This window comes from Nuphar pumila, chromosome 9, assembly GCF_984573655.1.
Source record: "Nuphar pumila chromosome 9, dmNupPumi1.hap1.1, whole genome shotgun sequence".
In the NCBI taxonomy this organism is placed as follows: domain Eukaryota; kingdom Viridiplantae; phylum Streptophyta; class Magnoliopsida; order Nymphaeales; family Nymphaeaceae; genus Nuphar; species Nuphar pumila.
The window spans coordinates 63,667,453-63,691,942 of NC_143257.1; the positions used below are offsets into that span (position 1 = coordinate 63,667,453).

At 36.1% G+C, this 24,490-nt stretch overlaps 1 protein-coding gene across 2 annotated transcripts in view; it reads left to right on the plus strand.

The window, feature by feature from the left end:
* The first annotated feature begins 9,456 nt into the window (after positions 1-9,456).
* Positions 9,457-24,490, plus strand: part of LOC149828616 (uncharacterized) — a 39,205-nt gene continuing 24,171 nt past the window's right edge. Inside the window, exons 1-12 of one of the 2 annotated variants that reach the window (XM_090016907.1) lie at positions 9,457-9,703; positions 10,207-10,290; positions 10,386-10,457; positions 10,552-10,623; positions 10,740-11,042; positions 11,134-11,244; positions 11,331-11,444; positions 11,552-11,671; positions 21,453-21,521; positions 21,672-21,778; positions 24,213-24,296; positions 24,399-24,489. In XM_090016907.1, the coding sequence (XP_089873033.1) occupies positions 9,578-9,703; positions 10,207-10,290; positions 10,386-10,457; positions 10,552-10,623; positions 10,740-11,042; positions 11,134-11,244; positions 11,331-11,444; positions 11,552-11,671; positions 21,453-21,521; positions 21,672-21,778; positions 24,213-24,296; positions 24,399-24,489 (1,353 nt within the window). In that variant the 5' untranslated portion in view covers positions 9,457-9,577. Of the gene's footprint in view, positions 9,704-10,206; positions 10,291-10,385; positions 10,462-10,551; positions 10,624-10,739; positions 11,043-11,133; positions 11,245-11,330; positions 11,445-11,551; positions 11,672-21,452; positions 21,522-21,671; positions 21,779-24,212; positions 24,297-24,398; position 24,490 lie in introns of those variants that run through there. The other variant, XM_090016908.1, reaches the window with a different exon arrangement.

Sequence of the window (24,490 nt, forward strand, 5' to 3'; positions counted from 1 at the left end):
AAGTTGGTAGCAGTTGGTGCAGAGAAGTATTTTTTGAAGTACCGATCGGTCGATTGGTACTATGGCGTTAAGGTCGGTACCGGTGGAAGGTAGATTTAGAATTCTACCTAGGTCGGAAGCATTGAAAATCATCAGCTGTCCTTGGACTTTGCTGGTGATTGAGGTTTGTTCATGATCAGAAGAGAAGTTGGTATAAAACAGTCGGACTAGTTCAGGATAATAGGCGGCTGGGGATGAAGATCCTATGAGAGGTTTGAGTTCGGGGAGATAGGTGTCTAAGTCGAAGAACATGAAGTCGTCAAAGTTGATCAATTTTCCTTCATGAATGGGGCGAGAGCAGAGTGAGTTGTAGGTGTGAAACAAATCTGGATACCTTAGATCGGCGGAGGTGATCACATTGGTAGAAGAGGAAGCCATTTTCGAGTGTCTTGAAAATAAAGCACTAGGAGAGAAAGGAGCTAGAACCGAGAGAAAGTTTGTATAAGGATAGAAAAGATCGAATGAAATGGTAAGAGATGAACCAATTGATTAAATAGAAGGAAGAAAATAATTGTTGATATGAAATGAATGACATTGGAAGTGAGTAATTTTTAGATTTTAGTCAAATAAGGAAATCCGTGAGGAGTAAGTTAATAGACTTATGAATGACAAATCAAATCAATGTTTGAGGATAGTGTATTATATTAGATTGAGGAGGACATAGTTATTGAAATATATAGATTTTACTATGGGTGAGTTTATCGACTAGTGAGAGAACCCGTTAATAGAGTATGGGGTGTCATGTTGAATAACAAAATGATTGATCTTTGAGAATAATGGCCTAACAAGACAAACAACTTGTTATTCTATGTGAAGGGATTCTAAATTCGTGAATGGAGAGTTAAAGACATAAAAAAGATGATGTGGATATCTAGAGAGGAGAGAAAGAAAATAAAGGACAACATTTGCTTGATTTAGATATGATATAAAGTAAAGATAGAATAAATAAAGGTTCTCAATTTTAGAGAGATATACAATAAGAGAGAGACAAGGTCACGGATGGAAAGAAAGGTCATAGGGTGATCATGTGATGTTGTACTTTGAAAGATATGACATTTTAAAAAAAAATGTTTTATGATTAATATTTGTAATTTTTTTTTAAGAGTATATGTGGATATGAGAAGGACATATTTGGACTTAGACTAGTGGTGAGAGAGATGATGAGACAAAAAGGAGAAAGAGTTAAAAAATATATAAGAATTGAAATAAGAATAGACATGTAGGAGTCGGATTCAAAAATGTATAATAAAAAAAACGTATTCGAGAGATGAAATGAGGAGACAAAGAAATATTTATGAATGAAGAGTAATAAATGTGAGTTGTCATAGAGAGAGGTGAGATGACATATATGGATTTTTGTGAAGGATAAAGAAGTAATAAAAAAAAGGTTGATGAAAGACATGAGGTTATGATTGATATGAATTATTATTTATATTCTTAAAGAAACTCGACAAGGTTAGGTTAAAACAAGAGTTGACAAGAATGGAGGCTTAATATGTATATGAAAGAGATGATAATAGATAGTTTGTAGGGCTATGATATAACATATGATATAGTAAAAAATAATTTACGTGAGAATATAGCAACTAGATCTTTTAAAGGAACTAAATAGTCATTCGATTTTAACTAATGAAGAGTAATAAGTTCTCATAAACTAAGTAGGACCATTTATCGTAAGAAAAGTTTTTATAAAAGGACAAAAATAATAAAGGAGTTGAGTGATGTGAACATTGTTATGATGGCTTTTAACATAATTAGTTCTTATGGATATGAGAGAAAGGAGATAGGACAAGGAGTTATAATGGATGTGTACTTGAAAGATGACAAGTTTGAATGACATAAAGTATGTGTCTTATAAGAATACGTGAATAAGGAAACTTAGTTTGACTAACTAAAAACGATAAGAAGGAAAGCAATTTAAAATACGATTTAAACAAGACTTATAAGAAGTATTATATTAAGTGTAATTAATTTATAAGTCACTTAGTTTGCATATTCCTAGTTCCCTTCTAATTCGTGTGAAGTCTTCATGTTTTAATGGTTTAGTGAATATGTCTGCTAACTGTAGATTAGTGGGTATGAATTCTAGTTTAATTATGTTGTTTAAGACTTGTTCTCTTAAGAAGTGGTGTTTTATTTGAATGTGCTTAGTTCGTGAGTGTAAAATAGGATTCTTAGATAGGTTTACAGCACTCGTATTATCACAGAAAATAGTTGTATTTTCAAAATTTAAACCAAAATCTTTTAATGTTTGTTTCATCCAGATAACTTGAGTACAAGCTAGGCTAGCAGCAATGTATTCGGCTTCAGTAGTTGATAATGATACACAATTTTGTTTCTTACTGAACCATGATACCAGTGAGTGCCCTAGCATGTGACATGTTCCACTTGTGCTTTTTCTGTCAGATTTACTTCCAGCAAAGTCAGCATCACTGTATGAGATTAGATCAAATGTAGAGGATTTTGAATAGAATAATCTAAAATCAACTGTGTCTTTTAAATATCTCATTATTCTTTTTACAGCTTTAAGATGTGATTCTTTTGGATTTGACTGGAATCTAGCACACAAGCAAACACTAAACATTATATTTGGACGGCTAGCAGTTAAATAAAGAAGTGATCCTATCATACCTCGGTATACCTTTGTATCAACAGTCTTACCATCTTCATCTTTGTCCAACACAGTAGTAGTGCTCATAGGAGTGGATTTTGAAGCAGTTGAGTTCATGTTGAACCTCTTCAGAAGTTCATGAGCATACTTAGATTGGTTGATGAAAACTCCATCCTTGGTTTGCTTAATATGCAGTCCAAGAAAGTAGGTGAGTTCTCCCATCATACTCATTTCAAATTCCTTCTACATGGACTTAGAAAAATCTTCACAGAGAGTGCTGTTAGAAGATCCAAAGATGATGTCGTCGACATAGATTTGAACAATTAGGGTATGATTATTCACTACTTTGACAAATAGTGTAGAATCTGCTTTGCCAACAGAAAAACCAGTTTTTAATAAAAAGGTTTTAAGTCTTTCCTACCAAGCACGAGGTGCTTGTTTTAAACCATACAAAGCACGTTTGAGTTTAAAAACATGATCTGGGTATTGTTCATTTTCAAATCCTGGAGGTTGTTTTACATAGACTTCTTCATTTATAAAACCATTTAAGAAAGCACTTTTAACATCCATTTGAAATAATTTGAAATCCATATAGCTTGCATATGCTAAGAGCATTCTAATAGATTCAAGTCTAGCAACAGGAGCAAATGTTTCATCAAAGTCAATACCTTCCTCCTGGTTGTATCATTGAGCTACTAGTCTTGCCTTGTTTCTTATAACATTACCTGTTTCGTCTAGCTTGTTTTTGAAGATCTATCTTGTCCCAATGATTGGATGATCCTTTGGTCTCGACACAAGATCCCAAACATCATTTCTTTGGAATTGATTCAGTTCTTCAGTCATGGCTAGCATCCAGAACTCATCAATGATGGCTTCATCAATCTTCTTTGGTTCAAGTTGAGAAATGAATGCCATGTTTGTAATCCGTTCTAGCTGAGCTCTAGTTTGAACCCCCTTTGTTAGTTCTCCCAAATCTGCTTTTGAGGATGATCTTTGATATCGACAAAGGTTCTTTGGTGATCATCTTCATTAGACTTAGCTGTGTTATCTAAAAATAAATCTGTACTTTCAATATCATCATCATTAGTTTGTATATGAACAGATTGATCAATAGATTCACAAAAACTAACATGCATAGATTCTTCAATAGTATTATGACACTTATTGAAAACTCTGTATGCTTTACTATGACTTGAATATCCTAAGAATATGCCTTCAACAGATTTAGCATCAAACTTATCCAGGCTATCTTTTGTGTTTAGGATAAAGCATTTACATCCAAAGACTTTGAAGTAGTCTATTCTTGGAGTTCTGTCATAGAATAGTTCATAGGGAGTTTTATTTAATAAGGGTCTAATGAGAACTCTATTTGTTATGTAGCATGCAGTATTAACAGCTTCTGCCCAAAAAGATTTTGCAAGATTATTGTGTTGGAGCATAGTCCTGGCAGATTCCTGAAGGGTTCTATTCTTTCTTTCTACTACACCATTTTGAGGTGCAGCTCTAGGAAAGGCAAAGTTATGAGAAATACCATGCAAGTTACAAAAATTTTCAAAGAATTCATTTTCAAATTCTCCTCCATGGTCACTATGGATTTTAACAATAGAACACGATTTTTCGTTTTGTAATTTTTTACATAAGATTTCAAACTGACAAAACGTGTCACTTTTGTTTTTCAAAAATATTACCCAAGTAAATCTTGTGTAATCATCTACAATGACAAAAGCATATCTATTTTGATTAAGGCTAGCTACCCTAGAAGGACCAAAGAGGTCCAGGTGGAGAAGCTCTAAAGGTCTTTTACTTGAAATGACATTTTTTGATTTGAAAGAAGATTTTGACAATTTTCCTAATTGACATGCATCACAAAAATAATCCTTTTTAAAAGATATGTTGGGTAACCCACGTACTAACTTATCTTTAGCTAGTTTATACATGTATTTAGAGTTGACATGGCCCATTCTCATGTGCCATAGATGTTGAGTGTCATTATTAGCTATGAGGCAATGTTCTGTGATGTTTTCTAGGTATAGTTCGTATATATTATTCTTTCTTATACCTTTTAGGATGATGTTTTCATTTGTGTCAGCTATGAGGCATGCATCATGATTAAAGCTAACATTATAACCTGTGTCACACATTTGACTGATACTTAGTAGGTTATGTTTTAAGCCTTTAACAAGGAGAACGTCTTTGATAAGAGGTTTGTCTATGTTACCAATATTTCCAATACCAGTTATCAAACCTTTGTTGTTATCTCCAAAGGTGACGGTTCCTCCTTCTTTATGATGAAGAACAGCAAAAAGGTCTGGATGTCCTGTCATGTGCTTTGAACATCCACTATCTAGTATCCATCTGTTCTTCTTCTTTAGAGCCTGCAAAACATTAAGTAAATCTTCTTTTTGGTACCCAATCGGGTCCTTTTTTGTTAGACTTTGGAACCCATATCCATTTGGATTTGGGTTTGTCTATCTCTTTAGAGGAGTTAAAAAGATTATCAATATAATACTCCTTATTTGGTTCAGATGAACTTTTCACAAACGTGGTCTTTTGATTTATACAAGAAGGTTTTTTGAAATGAGAATAGCCAATCCCATTCTTGTAAAAGGAGACCTTCTGAGAGGATAAGAGTTTATCCAAGTTCTCTTTACCTTTAGTAAACTTGAAAACCGTTTTCATGAGGTTCTCAGTTTTACTTTTTAGCTCTGAAATTTCTACTTGCATATTTTTAGTTTTGGAGCTAGTAGAAGAAATTTCAGATATAAGTAAAAGATTTTTCTTTTTTAACTCAGAATTTTCACTGCTGAGTTTTTCATTCTCTTGAGAAAGCTTTAAATTTTCAGATTTTAAAACTTTATTTTTGAAACTCAATTTTCTAGATTCTTCAAATAGATCTTGAAAAGCATCTAGAAGTTCTTCAAAGGAAAAATCAGAGATTTCACTTACCGAACTTTCGTTTGCCATGAAGCACATATTTGCAGTTTCGGCTTCATCATCACTTGACTCTTCACTAGTGGATGGTTCTGAATCATCCCATTGAGCATGCAGAGCCTTTTTCTTGAAGAACCTCTTCTTTGGTTCCTCAGTCTTGGACTTTCTTTTGAGAAGTGGACAGTCACGTTTTAAGTGGCCTGGCTTATTACACTGAAAGCACATGGGATCTTCTTTAAGATCTTTTCTTTCCTTGTGCCTGTTTGGAAGCCGGTTCCTTCTCATGAAGCACTGGAATTTTCTTGTAAGTAGCGCAATTTCTGATTCTTTATCTGAGTCTTCATTCTCAGATAGAGCTGGGAAAGCTAGAGTTTTCTTTACTGGTTGCTCTTCTTCCCTTCTTTCTTTCATATGGACTTTATAGGCCATAAGATTGCCTATTAAGTCGTCCAATGTAAGTTTAGATAAATCTTGAGCTTCTTCAATAGCAGTAGTCTTTTTCTCCCAATCAGTTGTGAGAGATCTCAAGATTTTCTTCACCTTTTCAGTTTGGGAGTATGTTACACCCAGAGATTTCAGATCATTGGTGATGTTGGTGAATCTGGTAAACATCTCTGTGATGAGTTCATCTTTGTTCATTTTGAACAACTCATATTTTCTAACAAGAGATGATATTTTGGCTTCTTTTACTTTGTTGGCTCCTTCATGAATAACCTCCAAAGAATGCCAAATGTCATATGCAGATTCACATATAGATATTCTGTTGAATTCATTCTGATCAATGGCACAATATAAGGCATTCATAGCCTTTGCATTTAGGTTTGCCATTTTCTTTTCTTCATCAGACCATAAGTTATAGTCTGCGGATGGAGATGTGTATGGATGCTCAACAATTTTTCATACAACAAAGTCTATATATTTGAGAAAGATAGCCATTCTGCATTTCCAATATCCATAGTTGGAGCCATTGAAGAAGGGAGGACGAGATGCGTGTTGACCTTCAATATCACGAGCATAAGAGGTAGATGCCATTTGTACTGGAAGACTTATTACGTCGAAACCAGCAAACCTGCTCTGATACCAAATGAAATTCCACTAGAGGGGGGGTGAATAGTGAAATATGATAATGATCGATAAAATAAAATAATTAAGCAATAAGGCAAAACACATAAAACACAGAAGTTATACTGGTTCGGTCAATATCCAGACCTACATCCAGTCCCCAAGCAAACCACTTGAGATTCCACTATAACATCCGAGTTACCGGATAAATAGTACAACACCCTCTTCCCAAGAGGTCTTCTTCTCTCAACAGAGAAGGGGCACACCCTCTTCCCAAGAGGTCTTCTTCTCTCAACAGAGAAGGGCAACACCCTCTTTCACAGAGGTCTACTTCTTTAAACAAAGAAGGAATACAGTGAATAACAGAGTTACAATACTTCCTATAGAACCTTCAGAATGATATGAATGCACGAATGAAGGATTCTAAGAATGTTCTGTTTGTCACTCAGAGGATACTCTTTGTCAAAGAGCTGGACTTGACTTTTTCTTTTTTCTTCCTTTTTGTTTTTTTTTCTCTTTCTTTTTCAAGGCTCTCTTTTCAAATCATGAATAGAACTTTTTCTCTTTGTAAGCTCACACGTCTATTCCATTCCTCTTGTTTGAATAGCTTATGTGTGTGTGTTTATATAGCTTATAAAAAGTAGTCGTTACATTTTTGGAATTGTAACTTTTTGAAATGTGAAATGTTAGGTCATTTCAAAACCATCTTTTAGAGAAGTTCGAGAATGCCTTTTTCCAGAAGAGTAAAATAGAGGGTACACTAGTCGTTGTATTATTTTTAAGTAATACATATTTTATGTAAAAAGTCTATTTCTTACAATAGTACATTGAACGTTGGGTTGTAGTTTTGTCTTTATTCTAATTAATGATTTGAGGTACATTAGTACTTCTTTGCTTTAAATGAGTGTAAGTACTATGAGTGTTTTGAGATATTTATTTGTACATAGTCATGTCAAGTGTTTTCTTTATGTTGTGTATTTCAAAGTCTCCAGAGAGAATGAGGACCAAAAGGAAGGTCGATATTCTTTGAGAAGGATATTTAACAAGGATTTGTTACAGAAGACATTTAATGCTTTGTAAAGAGAATGATGACTTCAAGTAAGTCGACATTCTATGGTTATGAGAAAAAGTAACTAGAGTCCTTAAAAAAACATATTTTATTTGTTTTTCTTTTGTGTAGCCGATTTATGTTTTTGTCTTCTTCTTGTATTAAGAAACATTTCATTAAAGAAGATAACTAAAGTCTTTTCAAAAACATATTTTATTTGTTTTTCTTATGTAGTCGATTTTATGTTTTTGTCTTCTTCCTATATAAAAAAAACATTTCATTAAAGAAGATAACTAAAGTCTTTTCAAAAACATATTTTATTTGTTTTTCTTATGTAGCCGATTTTATGTTGTCTTGTATATAGTGTAAGGTACAATGACAAAATGTCTTTTTCATAAAAGGTTGTAAGAAGGTACAATTATTATATGACAAAATATCTTTTTCATAAAAGGTTGTAAGAAGGTACACTTGTTGGTTTTCAAAAAAGAACCTTTTTGAAACTATCGTATACTTTTATGATATAGTATGTATGAATGAGTATGTAATATGCAATATGCAAGTTCCTGAAGGTTCTGTTACATATGACTCTAAAGAATAAAAAATCTTCATCTTGAGGTAGCCGATTTCTTCATTTGAACTTTAGGAAAGCATGGCTCATCAAGCTTTTTCTTCAAGGAGTATGATTGCACCATAGTTGTACTTGAACATGAAGTCTCCATCCTTATTGGGTGAGATATCCTTGCATCAAATACTCGTTAGATTTAAGGCAAAACATATTCAGTCATAATATAACATTATTTCAAGAGAACATATTATCATATCATACAAAATCAAATAAGACAGTGTATCATATTATGTGACATCAAAACCGAGTTTCTCAACATTCTCCCCCTTTTTGATGATGACAAAATATGCTCCCCCTGTCAAAAAGACATTATGCATAGAAATAATAATATGATAAAAAAGGTGAAATAATGTTTAAAGAGACAGGTTTTCTCCCCCTTTGTCATGGACAAAAAGGAGGGATCAGAGTAAGAAAAAAATATTACAGACCGAAAGTATTTAAAAGTTATTACAGACCAAATATAATAAAAAATGAGTCTATCTCGAAGGTGGAGAAGGTGAAGGTGTCCGGTTGGCACGATTCCGCTTGCGAGTCTGCTGCAACAGGGCTTGATTACGAATGATTAGATCTTGAGTTTGCTCGATATCCATCATAGCAGAAAAGTAATTGAAGGAGGACATTGGATCTGCTTCATCAGAGCCGGGCATGTGCAGGGACCTTAGATTGAAGGTAGAACCAAAATAAGGGCATGTTTGATACACCCCCATCCCTGTTGCTTTAGTAATGGGGGTAGAACCAAAATTACATAAAAAACAAATGTGGTGGATGCCGTTCAACACGTCCACAACATCCATCGTTTGTTGATTTCACCATCCCTAATGTCTGCGTTGTCCCAATTCGACCTGGGGGAGGGGCGGTGTATCAAACATGCCCTGATGAACTCAACTCAACCAAAACATAGTATGTGGGTCCCATAGTGGATCCATTATTCTCACGTACAATTCGGATCTGAATTCAACTTTATTTCATAAGATACTGGATCCGGGTCCGAATCGATTGCTTATAAATCGGATCACATTCGGAATGTTCATGATTCTGATCGGATCCGACCGCTACGACCCCTGCTCAGCAAAGCCCTACAAAACCCTACTATTTAAGGGCGAACCCCCTCCTACCTGGTTTGGACGAGCGCACCTCCTCTCTCGCTCGTTCCCCTCTTCTCCTCCCCCCGCCCCTAAAGCTAGGATTTTGCAGAGGGGATCAGTTAGGGTTTCTCTGACGTGATTCCAGGGGCTGTTATCCATCTCGGAGATTGATACAGATGGGGATGGAGGTAATTAGAGAGGTTCGGACCGCTTCTCCGGCGCCCGACGTCACGATTAGCGACTCCGAGGCGATTTACAACGCCACGTTTATGATTCGGGAGGCCTTGATTCTCGCTACTCAGGTAATTCGCGCTCGATTGTTGTTTTTTTTTGCTCGAAATTGAGCCTGATTCCGGTGGATTGAGGGGTTATTGATTTTTGTTTGAGGTTGCGTGTTGTTTTCTAGATTTTTTTGAGAGTTTGGATTGGTGTGGTATTGGTTGCTATGGAAATTTTGGCTTAATTGCTGGTGGGTTAGGGTATTATTCTTGTTTTTTGGATTTAATTTTTTTTTGGGTTTGCATGGTTTTTGTTATTGTTATTACTGCTACTGTAATTATATTATCTTATCATTGTCATTATTATTAGCCGCGGTTTTGGCTAGTTTTGATCGGCGCGGGAAAACCTCTTCAATATTAGTTTTTTTTTTTCTAACTTAATTGTAGTTATCTAAACGAATTGGATATTCCAGCCAGAGGCTTTTGTTTAGCCATTTTAGCAGTTTGGATTATTATGTTTTCGTTTGTTTGATATTGAATTCACATGTTTGTGGCACGTCAACGTTAGTGAAGTTTTGATATGTCAGGGTGATAAAGCACCATATGATCAAGTAATTGAGGAAATCACCAATTATGATCCAAGCGACCCTGTTCAGGAGAGCATGCTTGCGGTAGGTCGAGTTCTAACTGCCAATATGGCTTCGCAAGGCATTTCCGTTATAAGGTTGTGCCTTTCATAAATTGAACATATTCACGCCTTGTGTAGATGACATTAAGGGCCCTGTCAGGAGCAATTTCGTCTATCAATTACAATCACCACAAGTCTCTGTTGTCTTTTGTAAGTCTGTATCTGTGCCGATGCTCTTTAGCTGCCAATGTAGCCATTTGAAGGAAACGAACTTAGCCATATCTAATTGCTGAAAACATTGCAGATTTTCGACATGAGCATGTGGAACTGTGGACCTGATGTGGCAGATGCTTGGGTGCAGTTCATTGTTGATTTGGTAACAAAAATTGATAACATTAGTTTCAGGTTCGCAAACTGTGTAATTGCCTTGCTCTATTTGACTGATGCTTCTTTTATTTCCCTTTGTTTTCTTGTTTTTCTTTTTCCATCCAGGCGGCTTCAAATGGCGGATTTGTTGATGAGTGTTTGATCAAACTTGTTGGCAATTTCCTCCCTCCAACTTGTTTGTCGCTTACATCGATGTCTCTAGATAGTTTGACTACACGCTTGGTTATAAATGGTCTAGATAAAAGTCAGTTGGCGGAGAAAACTGCAGAGTACCTCTCTAGAAAGGAAGAAATTCTTCCTAGGGTGCATATGGCACTTGAAAGTATCGTTCGGTTGGTACCTCAGGCACCATTGAAATTGGGGTCAATAGTTATCCATGGGATGCCCAAAAAGCATGAGCCTAAGACTGTAAGTATTAAGGCCACTCTATCTGATAGACATGGTCATTATGTAATGTTTGTATCCGACTAATTGACTCTAAATTTGTTTGTTTTTTCAGTTTAACATTCTTTATCTGGAGAACATGCTAAGGTTGGAAGGAAGCATGATTGGAGAGTACCTCAGGAATGACATTTTGAGGGCAGTGATTTTTCGACTTGTTGACTTAGATGTGAGTTTTAAAAATTTCAAAATAGTTTGGTAAAATGTTACTCCATCTCATTCTTATGTGTCCCTTCAACATATGAACACTTTCAGGTGGAAATAAAATGGGAAGATATACTAAAAGAAGATAGCAATAAAGGTATCTTTGAGATGGAACTGGAAGATGATGAAGAAAACGAAGGGGAACTACAAAAAGGTGGCATTGAGGTGTGTTAGTGGTATATCAAAGACTTCGCAAGTTTGGTGCTTTTTCAGCTATTATGCATTCCTGATCTTCACTTGGCATCAAATTGATGTGGTTAAATCTCTCTCAGATATGGAAAACAAATTTAGGTCGAGAAAGACTTGGAGAAGTTGCTGATAAATTAGACAATCTGATGGATGCAACTTTTGAGCATCTCAAGTTATGTTTTGAAGAAGGTCGACTCTTGCAGGTTTGAAGCTTTACTTCCACAATTTATAACAATGAATCTCTACCTTATGGTTGATGAGTGCTTGGTATTTGAGACAAAAATCATAATGCTAAAATCTTTTTTTGTGGGAAAAAAATCTAAACATGAACGGCATGTTTACTTTTGTCATAGGTGAGAAAGTAGAAGCTGTGATTGTGAATCATAAGGTCAACCTTTTGATCTACTTTCACAAGATTCAAGTCTAAAAGATGCAAAATCAATCACAGCTGGCAATCACAATCACAACTTTTACTTTTCCATGTTCCACTAACCTTGAAAAAGTATGATGATTGTGATTTACAATCACAGGATCCAAGAATCACAGGGCATTGCAAACATGCCCGAATTGTTAGATCAAAGTTATAATGGAAGCAAACATGCATGTAGCTTCATTATAGGAGGTTTTCTTTTATCTTATGTACCTCTATAATACAGCGTTATGACCATAAATATGCTAACATGCTCTGAATACTCCTTTTTTTTCATTATGAATTCAATGAGATGCCTTTGTGTATATATCTCTTGTAATGCTCATAGTTTTTTTGATTGACCTGAAAGAACAAGTAAAATTTTGTGAAACTGAACCATTAACTTGACACTGAAATGAATTATGTGAATAAATTATCACAGTGTTTGCTCCCTATGAAAAGTGTATTGAGTTTACTGGTTCTTTATATTCAGTCATTCTTTCTTTTGTGGTTAATTGTTTTCAGGTATACATTGCTAGTTAGATTTGTTATTTGTAAAATTATTATTAGATGCCGATGTCAAACTTGATTTTGTGTCCATGTCACAGTGATGGGTTTTCTACCTTAGGTTGTTGGCCGCAACCTATGACGAAGTGAACCGTGTAATTGTGAAAGTATCTCCAATAAGATACTAATATCAAGACCTTAATATTCTTGATATTAAACCCACCACGAAAGCACAATAAGAACACTTTAGAACACTTGTGCACAAAAAGCACAACCCACAAATAACTCACAAATGCACAAAGGCATAAAAACAATGGAATCGATTTATTGAGAACTTGGGCTTTGACTCAAAGTCATGAAAAATACAAGGGGGTGAAACCCCTATTTATAACAACACAAGCGAAGCCTTGGAGGGGCTCCACTCATAGACGTTGGAGCCCCTCCAACGGTCACAAATGTGACCGTTGGAGAGGGCCCAACGTCTATGCTAGTGGGCCCCCCAAGGTACCTTTTGGTACTTTACAAAAATAAAAATAAAAATAAAGAAAAATAAAAATAAAAAACAAATTACAATCACATTCACAAAATGAATGTGCGTAAAATAGAGGAAAAGACTATTCTACCCCTACGGCTAAACAAAACAGAAATATATATTTTATATATATAATAAGTAGATACATATACATATATATTAATATATGTATATGTATTACCTTATATATATAAAATATATATATTACATTTGAATGATTAGGTATATAATTTAACACCCCCCCCTCAAACTTAGGGCAGGATGACCGGGAGTTTGCTAAGAAGAAAGTTGAAGCGCGGAGCACAAAAGGCTTTAGTGAAGAAGTCCGCCAATTGATATTTGGATGTGACATATGGTAGGTCAATGATTCCTTTGAGGTATGCCTCCCGAACGTAGTGACAATCCATCTCTATGTGTTTGGTCCGCTCATGAAAAGTATGATTTTTAGCAATATAAATTGCACTTTTGTTGTCACAGCAAAGCTTGGTAGGCCCTTCAATAGTGATCCCCATGTATTCCAACAACTGATGAATCCAAACAATTTCCATGGTAGTAGTCGCCATAGCACGATATTCTGCTTCAGTTGATGATAGAGACACCTTTTGCTGCTTCTTACATCTCCATGAGATTAATGAGTCTCCTAAGAATACACAAAAACCAGTGGTGGAGTGACGGTTATTTGGGTCACCTCCCCAATCAGAGTCAGTATATGCAATCAATCTTAACTCAGAAGCTGTGTCACAGGGATTTGGCTAGCAGGGTGCCGCACCCGCGTCGACTCGACGCGGGTGCGGGTTCGGGTGCGGCACCGGGTGCGGTCAACCCGATCCTGGGTGCGTTGACCGCACCCAGGATCATTTAGGTCCATTTGTTTTTTGGATTTTTTTTAAAAAAAAAAATTGCCCTGTGAAATGGGCTGCGAATTTGAATTTTTTTTTAAAAAAAATCTGCTGTCAGGGCTGACAGCAACTGTCTGTCAGGGCTGACAGACAGCTGCTGTCTGTCTTTAAAAAAAATCTGCTGTCAGGGCTGACAGCAACTGCCTGTCAGGGCTGACAGCAGCTGCTGTCTGTCAGCAGCTGACAGCAGAAAAACCTGCGGGGAAACCCCGACCCCCTTTTATATATATATATATATATTTATTTATTTTTACATTTTTGCCCCTGCCGCACCTCGCACCCGGGTTTTTTGGAAGTGCCGAATCCCCGCACCCGCACCCGCACCTGCACCTGCACCTGCACCCATGTGACATAGCTCGGAAGAAGAAGACAGAAAAACTCCCTTATTAATAGTGTGCTTTAGGTATCTTACGACACGTAAGATAGCACCCATGTGAACAGAAGTTGGTGCATGCTGAAATTGACTTGCCGTATGCACCGCATGTGAGATATCTGGTCTGGTGATGCTTAGGTACATCAACGATTTTACTAGTTGCCTGTAGGGAGTAGGATCGGAGAGGGGAACACCATCATCAATCTTCATTTTAGCTCCTACTATAGCAGGAGTTTCACAAACTTTATCATCTGTAATACCTGACCTGTCAATAATCTCAGATGCAAGCTTAGTTTGAGATAGAAAATATCCTCTATGAGAGTAAGCTACCTCAATACCCAAAAAATAAGTTAATAAGCCTAAGTCAGACATTTCAAACTTATCCTTTAAAATGGATTTTATGCTTTTAATCCCTTTAGAGTCACTCCCAGTTATAAGCATGTCATCCACATAAAGTAGTAGAATGACAATCCCTGCATTAGATTTTCTAACAAACAAAGCAGTATCAGTAAAGCAGGATGAGAAATCATTTTCTAACATTATGGAGTTAAACCTATCATTCCAAGCCTTGAGAGCTTGTTTTAAACCATAAAGTGCTTTCCGAAGACGAAGCACTTTTCCTTTAGGATACTCCATTCCAGGAGGAGCATCCATATATACTTCTTCATTTAAATCTCCGTTTAAAAACGCATTCTTAACATCCATCTGATAGATGTTCCATTTATTGATTGAAGCAACAGTTATAAGACATCGGACGGTGACCATTCGAGCAACGGGGGCAAAAATCTCCTCATAATCAATCCCATATTTTTGACCATATCATTTTGCAACTAAGCGGTCCTTATATCTCTCAAGAGACCCATCACTCTTAGTTTTAAATACCCATCTACACCCTATTGCTTTCTTGTCTTTAGGAAGGTCTTGAAACTCCCAGGCCTTTGCTTTCTTTAGGGCTTCAAGTTCGTTATTCATAGCAACTATCCATTCCGGGCATTTTCGTGCTTCCTCGAATCCCTAGGTTCTATGTATGAGTGAATGGCGCTTAGACATGCTCTATATTTTGGTGAAAAAGACTCATATGAGATGAACCTAGAAGGAGGTCTTCTTGATCTTTCGGTCCTACGAAGATTTCCTTCACTTGGAGGGGTAGACTCACTATCATATCTTTCGAGGGCACTTCTAAAAGTACTCCTATCTCTATGAGAGTAAGTTATAGGATCTCTATGTGATTGATGTGTTGATCAGAATGAGTTTCATCATTTTGATTTGTTTCATCATCACTAGTATCATCATCTTCAGTTAATAAATCAAACAGAAAAGAATAGTCAATATTCTCATCATTGGTTTCAAGTTTTTTGAAACCACTAACATTTTCCAAGAAGCTTACATTTCTGGAAACATATAGTTTATCACTCTTAACATCATAACAGCGAAAACCTTTATGAGTTTCAGAATAACCAAGAAAGGCACAAGGAATGGCCTTAGGAGAGAGTTTGTCATTTTTATCAGTAAGGACAAAACATTTACATCCAAAAACCCTTAACCTGCTATAATCATGTTCTTTTTCATATAATTTTTCAAATGGGGAAATCTTGTTCAAGTTTTTAGATGAAAGTCTATTTATGAGATAGACAGAAGTAAGAGCGGCCTCCGCCCAAAGTTTTTTCGGAATATTTTAGGAAATGAGCAAAGTTCGTGTGGTTTCAATAATATGCCTATGTTTTCGTTCAGCCAACCCATTTTGTTGGCGGGTTTTGGGACAAGACTTTTGATGGAGAATTCCATAGTTTTCAAGATAGCTTTTGAATTCATTGGAAAGGTATTCACCACCCGAATCGGTTCTAAAAATTTTTAAATTTCCATTGAATTGATTTAAAACCATCATATGAAATGTTTTAAATGTTGAAAAAACTTCATGTTTATGTTTAAGAAAATATATCCAACTAAACCTAGTGAAATCGTCCACAAAGATAACATAGTAAGAGAAACCTCCCTTGGATATCACCGGAGCCGGACCCCATACATCGGAGTGAACAATTTCAAAAGGTTTTGTTGTAAACATGGATCTTTGAGGAAAAGGAAGACTTCTTATTTTTCCAAGAATACATTCATTACAAACAAAATTTTCATTACAAAGATGCTTAATAAAAGGCAAATAAGAGATTTTAACAATGTTGGGATGACCCAATCTCTTATGCCATACATGAATATCTTTGTTTTGAGCAACATTACAAAATTGATTCTTGGGAATTTTAAGAAAATCAACATAGTAGAGGTCTCCTCTCCTAGAGCCTTCCCCAATCAATTTCCCGGACTGACGATCCTGTATCCAACATTTATTAGAAGAGAATTTTATATCGCAACCACAGTCCGAGAGTTGAGAAACAAAAAGTAAATTTAAGTTTAGTTTTGGTATAAGACGAATTTTTGGGATAAAGAAGTCTTGTTTTTCAAAATTGCCCATTCCTTTAATTTCAAGAGGGGTTCCATCCGCCGTTGAGATAAAAGATGAAAGACAATTTTTAGAATAATCAGAAAGAAAACAATGGCTTGGAGTCATATGAAACGAAGCACCGGAATCAAGTAACCAAGATGTCTTACCAAGAGAGGAAGAGGATGACATAGCGGCTCCAGAAATGCCTCTTTTGAGAAGAGGTTGAAGAGCATCCACAATTTGATGAAGCGAAAGAGGTTCATTTGAAGTTGAAGGCCGTTCCTCCGATTGGGATGCTAAAGCTGCGGCAAGAAATTTCTTCCATTTGGGACAATTGGGTTTGATATGTCCCGGTTCTTTACAAAAATGGCAAGTTAATTTGCTATAATCTCTCTTGCCATATCGATCATTTTGTGCTTGATTTTTGAAATGGGGCGGTTTGTAGGTCTTCAAATTATTTCTGGGTCTTGACACGACATTAACCACTTCATAGTCACTTTGAGAAGGTGTAGCAAGGATGCTTGGGTTATTTTTACTAATCCTCGTACGTGTTTCCTCACCACTTAGCTTGGTGATGACATCTTCAATAGATGGGGAGGTGAAAGCCGATAGAAGAGAGGATCGAATTTGCTCAAATTCGGGTCTAAGACCATTTAGGAAGTTGAAAAATCGATCTTCCTCTAGTTGTTTGTGCCTTAATTCAATAGCTTCTCCGCTCCATTTTGGTTCGAGCATGGCAATCTCGTCCCAAATAGATGACAATTCGGCAAAATATTCCCGAATAGATAAATCATTTTGTTGAAGAGTCAAGGCTTTCTTTTGGAGATAGTATTTGTGAGACAAGTCCCTTGAAGTATACATTTTTTCAAGGTACAACCAAGCTTCGGAGGCCCTTTTAAACTTAATGATGTTGGCATTGATCTTGGTTTCTACGGACGAAAAAATCCAAGACAATATTTTGAAGTTCTTCATTTCTACTCATCATGCCTTTTGGAATATTCTTCTAAGGCCTTTTGTCTATCTTCTTCTTCAAGAATCTTAATTTCCCCTTTCTCTATAATAGAAAGCTTGGGTTCGGGTTCCGATATGGAGCCTTGAACGTAACCCCAAAGGCCTTTCCCTTTGATATGGGTTTCCATATTGCCGGCCCAAACATGGTAGTTCGAACCACTAAGTTTAAACCCAAGGGAGAAATGAGAGTCTTTTTCACCCATTAGAGAGAAGAGAAGATGGAAAATAATGCGTACCTTAACGGATTTTCAACCTTTTCTTGACAAAAGTTGCTTCTAAAATATTGCCCGAAGTAAATGCTTCACTTAAAAACTTCACTAGTTTGAGGGTACGTTTTTCGAGGTGCTTCACAAGAGACGAGATGCACGATCCTCTTTCTTCCAACGAGGCTCTGATACCATGTGAAAGTATCTCCAATAAGATACTAATATCAAGACCTTAATATTCTTGATATTAAACCCACCACGAAAGCACAATAAGAACACTTTAGAACACTTGTGCACAAAAAGCACAACCCACAAATAACTCACAAATGCACAAAGGCATAAAAACAATGGAATCGATTTATTGAGAACTTGGGCTTTGACTCAAAGCCATGAAAAATACAAGGGGGTGAAACCCCTATTTATAACAACACAAGCGGAGCCTTGGAGGGGCTCCACTCATAGACGTTGGAGCCCCTCCAACGGTCACAAATGTGACCGTTGGAGAGGGCCCAACGTCTATGCTAGTGGGCCCCCCAAGGTACCTTTTGGTACTTTACAAAAAGAAAAATAAAAATAAAGAAAAATAAAAATAAAAAACAAATTACAATCACATTCACAAAATGAATGTGCGTAAAATAGAGGAAAAGACTATTCTACCCCTACGGCTAAACAAAACAGAAATATATATTTTATATATATAATAAGTAGATACATATACATACTCTAGTTGTTTGTGCCTTAATTCAATAGCTTCTCCGCTCCATTTTGGTTCGAGCATGGCAATCTCGTCCCAAATAGATGACAATTCGGCAAAATATTCCCGAATAGATAAATCATTTTGTTGAAGAGTCAAGGCTTTCTTTTGGAGATAGTATTTGTGAGACAAGTCCCTTGAAGTATACATTTTTTCAAGGTACAACCAAGCTTCGGAGGCCCTTTTAAACTTAATGATGTTGGCATTGATCTTGGTTTCTACGGACGAAAAAATCCAAGACAATATTTTGAAGTTCTTCATTTCTCACTCATCATGCCTTTTGGAATATTCTTCTAAGGCCTTTTGTCTATCTTCTTCTTCAAGAATCTTAATTTCCCCTTTCTCTATAATAGAAAGCTTGGGTTCGGGTTCCGATATGGAGCCTTGAACGTAACCCCAAAGGCCTTTCCCTTTGATATGGGTTTCTATATTGCCGGCCCAAACATGGTAGTTCGAACCACTAAGTTTAAACCCAAGGGAGAAATGGGAGTCTTTTTCACCCATTAGAGAGAAGAGAAGATGGAAAATAATGCGTACCTTAACGGATTTTCAACCTTTTCTTGACAAAAGTTGCTTCTAAAATATTGCCCGAAGTAAATGCTTCACTTAAAAACTTCACTAGTTTGAGGGCACGTTTTTCGAGGTGCTTCACAAGAGACGAGATGCACGATCCTCTTTCTTCCAACGAGGCTCTGATACCATGTGAAAGTATCTCCAATAAGATACTAATATCAAGACCTTAATATTCTTGATATTAAACCCACCACGAAAGCACAATAAGAACACTTTAGAACACTTGTGCACAAAAAGCACAACCCACAAATAACTCACAAATGCACAAAGGCATAAAAACAATGGAATCGATTTATTGAGAACTTGGGCTTTGACTCAAAGCCATGAAAAATACAAGGGGGTGAAACCCCTATTTATAACAACACAAGCGGAGCCTTGGAGGGGCTCCACTCATAGACGTTGGAGCCCCTCCAACGGTCACAAATGTGACCGTTGGAGAGGGCCCAACGTCTATGCTAGTGGGCCCCCCAAGGTACCTTTTGGTACTTTACAAAAAGAAAAATAAAAATAAAGAAAAATAAAAATAAAAAACAAATTACAATCACATTCACAAAATGAATGTGCGTAAAATAGAGGAAAAGACTATTCTACCCCTACGGCTAAACAAAACAGAAATATATATTTTATATATATAATAAGTAGATACATATACATACTCTAGTTGTTTGTGCCTTAATTCAATAGCTTCTCCGCTCCATTTTGGTTCGAGCATGGCAATCTCGTCCCAAATAGATGACAATTCGGCAAAATATTCCCGAATAGATAAATCATTTTGTTGAAGAGTCAAGGCTTTCTTTTGGAGATAGTATTTGTGAGACAAGTCCCTTGAAGTATACATTTTTTCAAGGTACAACCAAGCTTCGGAGGCCCTTTTAAACTTAATGATGTTGGCATTGATCTTGGTTTCTACGGACGAAAAAATCCAAGACAATATTTTGAAGTTCTTCATTTCTCACTCATCATGCCTTTTGGAATATTCTTCTAAGGCCTTTTGTCTATCTTCTTCTTCAAGAATCTTAATTTCCCCTTTCTCTATAATAGAAAGCTTGGGTTCGGGTTCCGATATGGAGCCTTGAACGTAACCCCAAAGGCCTTTCCCTTTGATATGGGTTTCTATATTGCCGGCCCAAACATGGTAGTTCGAACCACTAAGTTTAAACCCAAGGGAGAAATGGGAGTCTTTTTCACCCATTAGAGAGAAGAGAAGATGGAAAATAATGCGTACCTTAACGGATTTTCAACCTTTTCTTGACAAAAGTTGCTTCTAAAATATTGCCCGAAGTAAATGCTTCACTTAAAAACTTCACTAGTTTGAGGGCACGTTTTTCGAGGTGCTTCACAAGAGACGAGATGCACGATCCTCTTTCTTCCAACGAGGCTCTGATACCATGTGAAAGTATCTCCAATAAGATACTAATATCAAGACCTTAATATTCTTGATATTAAACCCACCACGAAAGCACAATAAGAACACTTTAGAACACTTGTGCACAAAAAGCACAACCCACAAATAACTCACAAATGCACAAAGGCATAAAAACAATGGAATCGATTTATTGAGAACTTGGGCTTTGACTCAAAGCCATGAAAAATACAAGGGGGTGAAACCCCTATTTATAACAACACAAGCGGAGCCTTGGAGGGGCTCCACTCATAGACGTTGGAGCCCCTCCAACGGTCACAAATGTGACCGTTGGAGAGGGCCCAACGTCTATGCTAGTGGGCCCCCCAAGGTACCTTTTGGTACTTTACAAAAAGAAAAATAAAAATAAAGAAAAATAAAAATAAAAAACAAATTACAATCACATTCACAAAATGAATGTGCGTAAAATAGAGGAAAAGACTATTCTACCCCTACGGCTAAACAAAACAGAAATATATATTTTATATATATAATAAGTAGATACATATACATATATATTAATATATGTATATGTATTACCTTATATATAAAATATATATATTACATTTGAATGATTAGGTATATAATTTAACAGTAATACCATGGCTTACATAATTTAGATGATTTTATGTCAGCATACTAGCCTTTCAGGTGTTTTGACCCAACATTAGCCACAATGGTGACCACTTCACAAATGTGCTTTCCATGTGCATATGCTGCTGCATACATTTTTTACTATTTTCTAGTTGATGAACTGCATTATGTAATTCTGTATTGTTTTTTTCTTATTCAATAACACACCTGAAGCATTTAATCATGATTTTTTTTATTTCCTCTACACAAAATGTTGCTGGAGTTTACCTGACATTGTTTCCTGTGGGCAGGTTTTTGAGATTTTCATTGACTCGTTCAGGTTGACTGTGCTGAACACATCCAAGTCAAAATTTGCTCAGGTGATTCTGTTATGCATCTCTAACTTTTATGTGGACTTATTTTTCTCTTTTTTCTGTCTTATGTCTGTTGAAACATGGTGTCAATTATGTGATGGATGGAGTTCCATTTAGGATGATAATGCCTGTTGTCGCTGTTGTCATTGCTTGCAGTTTGTCATGTTCTACGCCTGTTCGCTGGATCCAGAGAATTGTGGAGAAAGGTTTGGCAATATACTCATGGACATATTTTTGAGCACTTCTGAGCCTCGTGGTGCAAGGTATTTCAATCAGTTCTGAGTCTCGTGGCCTTTAAGCCATGCAATTCTGGTATTTTCAAGTGATAGACATGGAGAAATATTGTGATTCGTACTGTCAACTTCCCTGAATTACTTTGTCAGAAGGGTGACTCTGGACCATAGTTACCGGAAGCACTACTATAAGGTGGGAATCACGATTCCCGGGAAGCAGGAACTGGAAGTGGTGTGGAATCGTGCTTCATATACATGTGAATCACGATTCCCCAACATGGGAATCCCGATTCTCATGTGATGGGAATCTTGGTTCCCACCAGGGTTACCGAAAACGCTATAGAACATGGGGAAGTGTGCTTCCCCAAAACGTATTTCGGAAACGCAAAATACAATGCTTTCAAAATGCGCGGGTAAGCGACCATTTTAATTGGGAAGCTCTCTTCCCACTCGCTTCTCGTTTGATTCCTACTCGCTTTCCAATATCGGAAAGTGAGTTTCCTTTTTTTGCGGGGCCTTATACAATTTTAGCTTTTAATAAATTTTTTAAACCCAATATCGAGAAAGCTTGATTCGTATTCACTTTTCACTCGAATATTAGGTCGCTTCTGGTTCGATTCCTATGTTGCTTCCGGTTTTCTTCTCTTCTCTCTTCCAAGTTGTTCCACGCTTCCTTCTTCCTAAAATTTTTGAAGTGCCTCGCTTCCTGCTTCCCGAATCGCTTCCCGCTTCCGCTTCCTCGATTGACAACTTTGGTTCCCACTCATGGGAATCCCGATTCCCATGGCTGAGTTTTTATTTTCATTGGAATTATAATTCCCAAGTTGAGGAATTCAATTCCTCATATATAGGAATTCTAGTTCCTCACTAGTTGTAGTGTGATTTTGTCTAGTGCAGCTACAAGCCCCTCTTTTTCTCTTGTTCATCTCAAATAGATGCATGGATTTCCATAGTATATAGAATATAAATGCACATGACTTTTGACTTCAGTCTTGTTGTTTTGATTGCAAAAAAAAAGTTCCTTTTATTTTTTTGAATTACCATATCTAGTTTGGTGTGCTTTTCTATATGCGTGTTAGACTGTTGTTCTCTCTCTTAATTGCAGTTGTTTGTTCTTTGTTTCATAATATAGCTACATCTGTTCAAAACTTCAAATTGCTGAATTTTTGGAGGGATAAATAGCTTATCAACCTAATTTGTATTACTTTTTGCACAACTTAGTAGCTTTTATGTATCTTATATGCAGTTTCATTATATTACAATTACCATATTTGTACCTACATTAATACGAAATCATTAGCAATACATAATTAACTATATGTTGTTAGATGTTTGTTTTGTTAAGAAACACACACACGCACTATATATATATATTTATATATATAGGGATTGTGCTGCCCCCTTTTTCGTTAGTTCACCGTTAGGACCCTCCAAAAATCACACACGCACATATATATGGGGATTGTGCTGCCCCTTTTTCGTTAGGTCACTGTTAGGACCCTCCAAAAATCATAGTTTTAGGCGTTTTAAGCTAGATTTGAACCGCTAGATGTGTTTATTATTGCTTACTTATCAAGAAACAAGCTTTGTTTTGAATTGATTTGATGTAAAAATATTATTATTTTATCATTAAATTTTAGTGCAATATGAACGATTATTTTTTTACCTCTTTAAAATACACACCTGAGCACAAAGATGCTTAATCAAAAACATGTTTTCCATTGAATAAACAATGATAAACACATCTAACAGTTCAGATCTAGTATAAAACATTTAGAAGTATAGTTTTGGAGTGTCCTAACGGTGACCTAACAAAAAAGGTGTCAGCACAATTCTCATATATATATATATAAATATAACATTGTCCACTTTTGTACATTTCTTGTTGTTTAAACATATCATATAACAGTTGATTATATTGTTAGGCTTAATTGAAGCTTCTTAGAATTATAATAATGATAAACACATCAATTGTTGCACAATTTTTTTTATTATATCAATGTTTTGTATCTAAACACCGAAATAAACTTATGAATGTAATTTTTAAAGGTTTTGCATTTTTATTGATTGTATGTGTTATTTAGCTATCCTATTAAATGGTCTTAAGTATTTTTTCTAATAAGATGGTATAATTGTCAATGGTAGATGTCATTTCTTAATTATTCATTTTGACACACATACTTCTTTTTTCTTCAAAGAACTTCATTCTTTAAAATTTGTTTTCCTACATCAATCATTTTATCATTATTTCTCATAAATTTTTATACCACTTCCTGAATGATTTTCCCTACCGCTTCCTATTCGCTTCCCACTTCCTGTTTTTGATTCCTGTTCTGGCAACTATGCTCTGGACCAGTTGTCTTCTCTGCACCCTGTTCATGTATAGTGAGATTTGCTACATGTCTTTCATAAAAATGGTTGTCTGTAATCTGGTAGTTATATAATGTTATTTGTGTTTCTGTAGGATGAGTGCTGTTGCTTATCTTGCTAGTTATTTGTCACGGGCAAGGTTCCTTTCATCTTATTTTGTCGCAAGAGCACTGGATCAGTAAGTTTACATGCTTTCAATTTCTCCTTTTTTAAGGCATTAGCTTTATTGATATATGAATTAGATGGATGATGTGGTTCTGTCTGGTCTGTGGTGAATTAGGTTGGGGAAATGGTGTCTCAACTATTGTCAAACTTGTCAAAAAATGTCTGTAAATCCTGAGGCTCATCAAGTATTTTATTCTGGATTCCAGG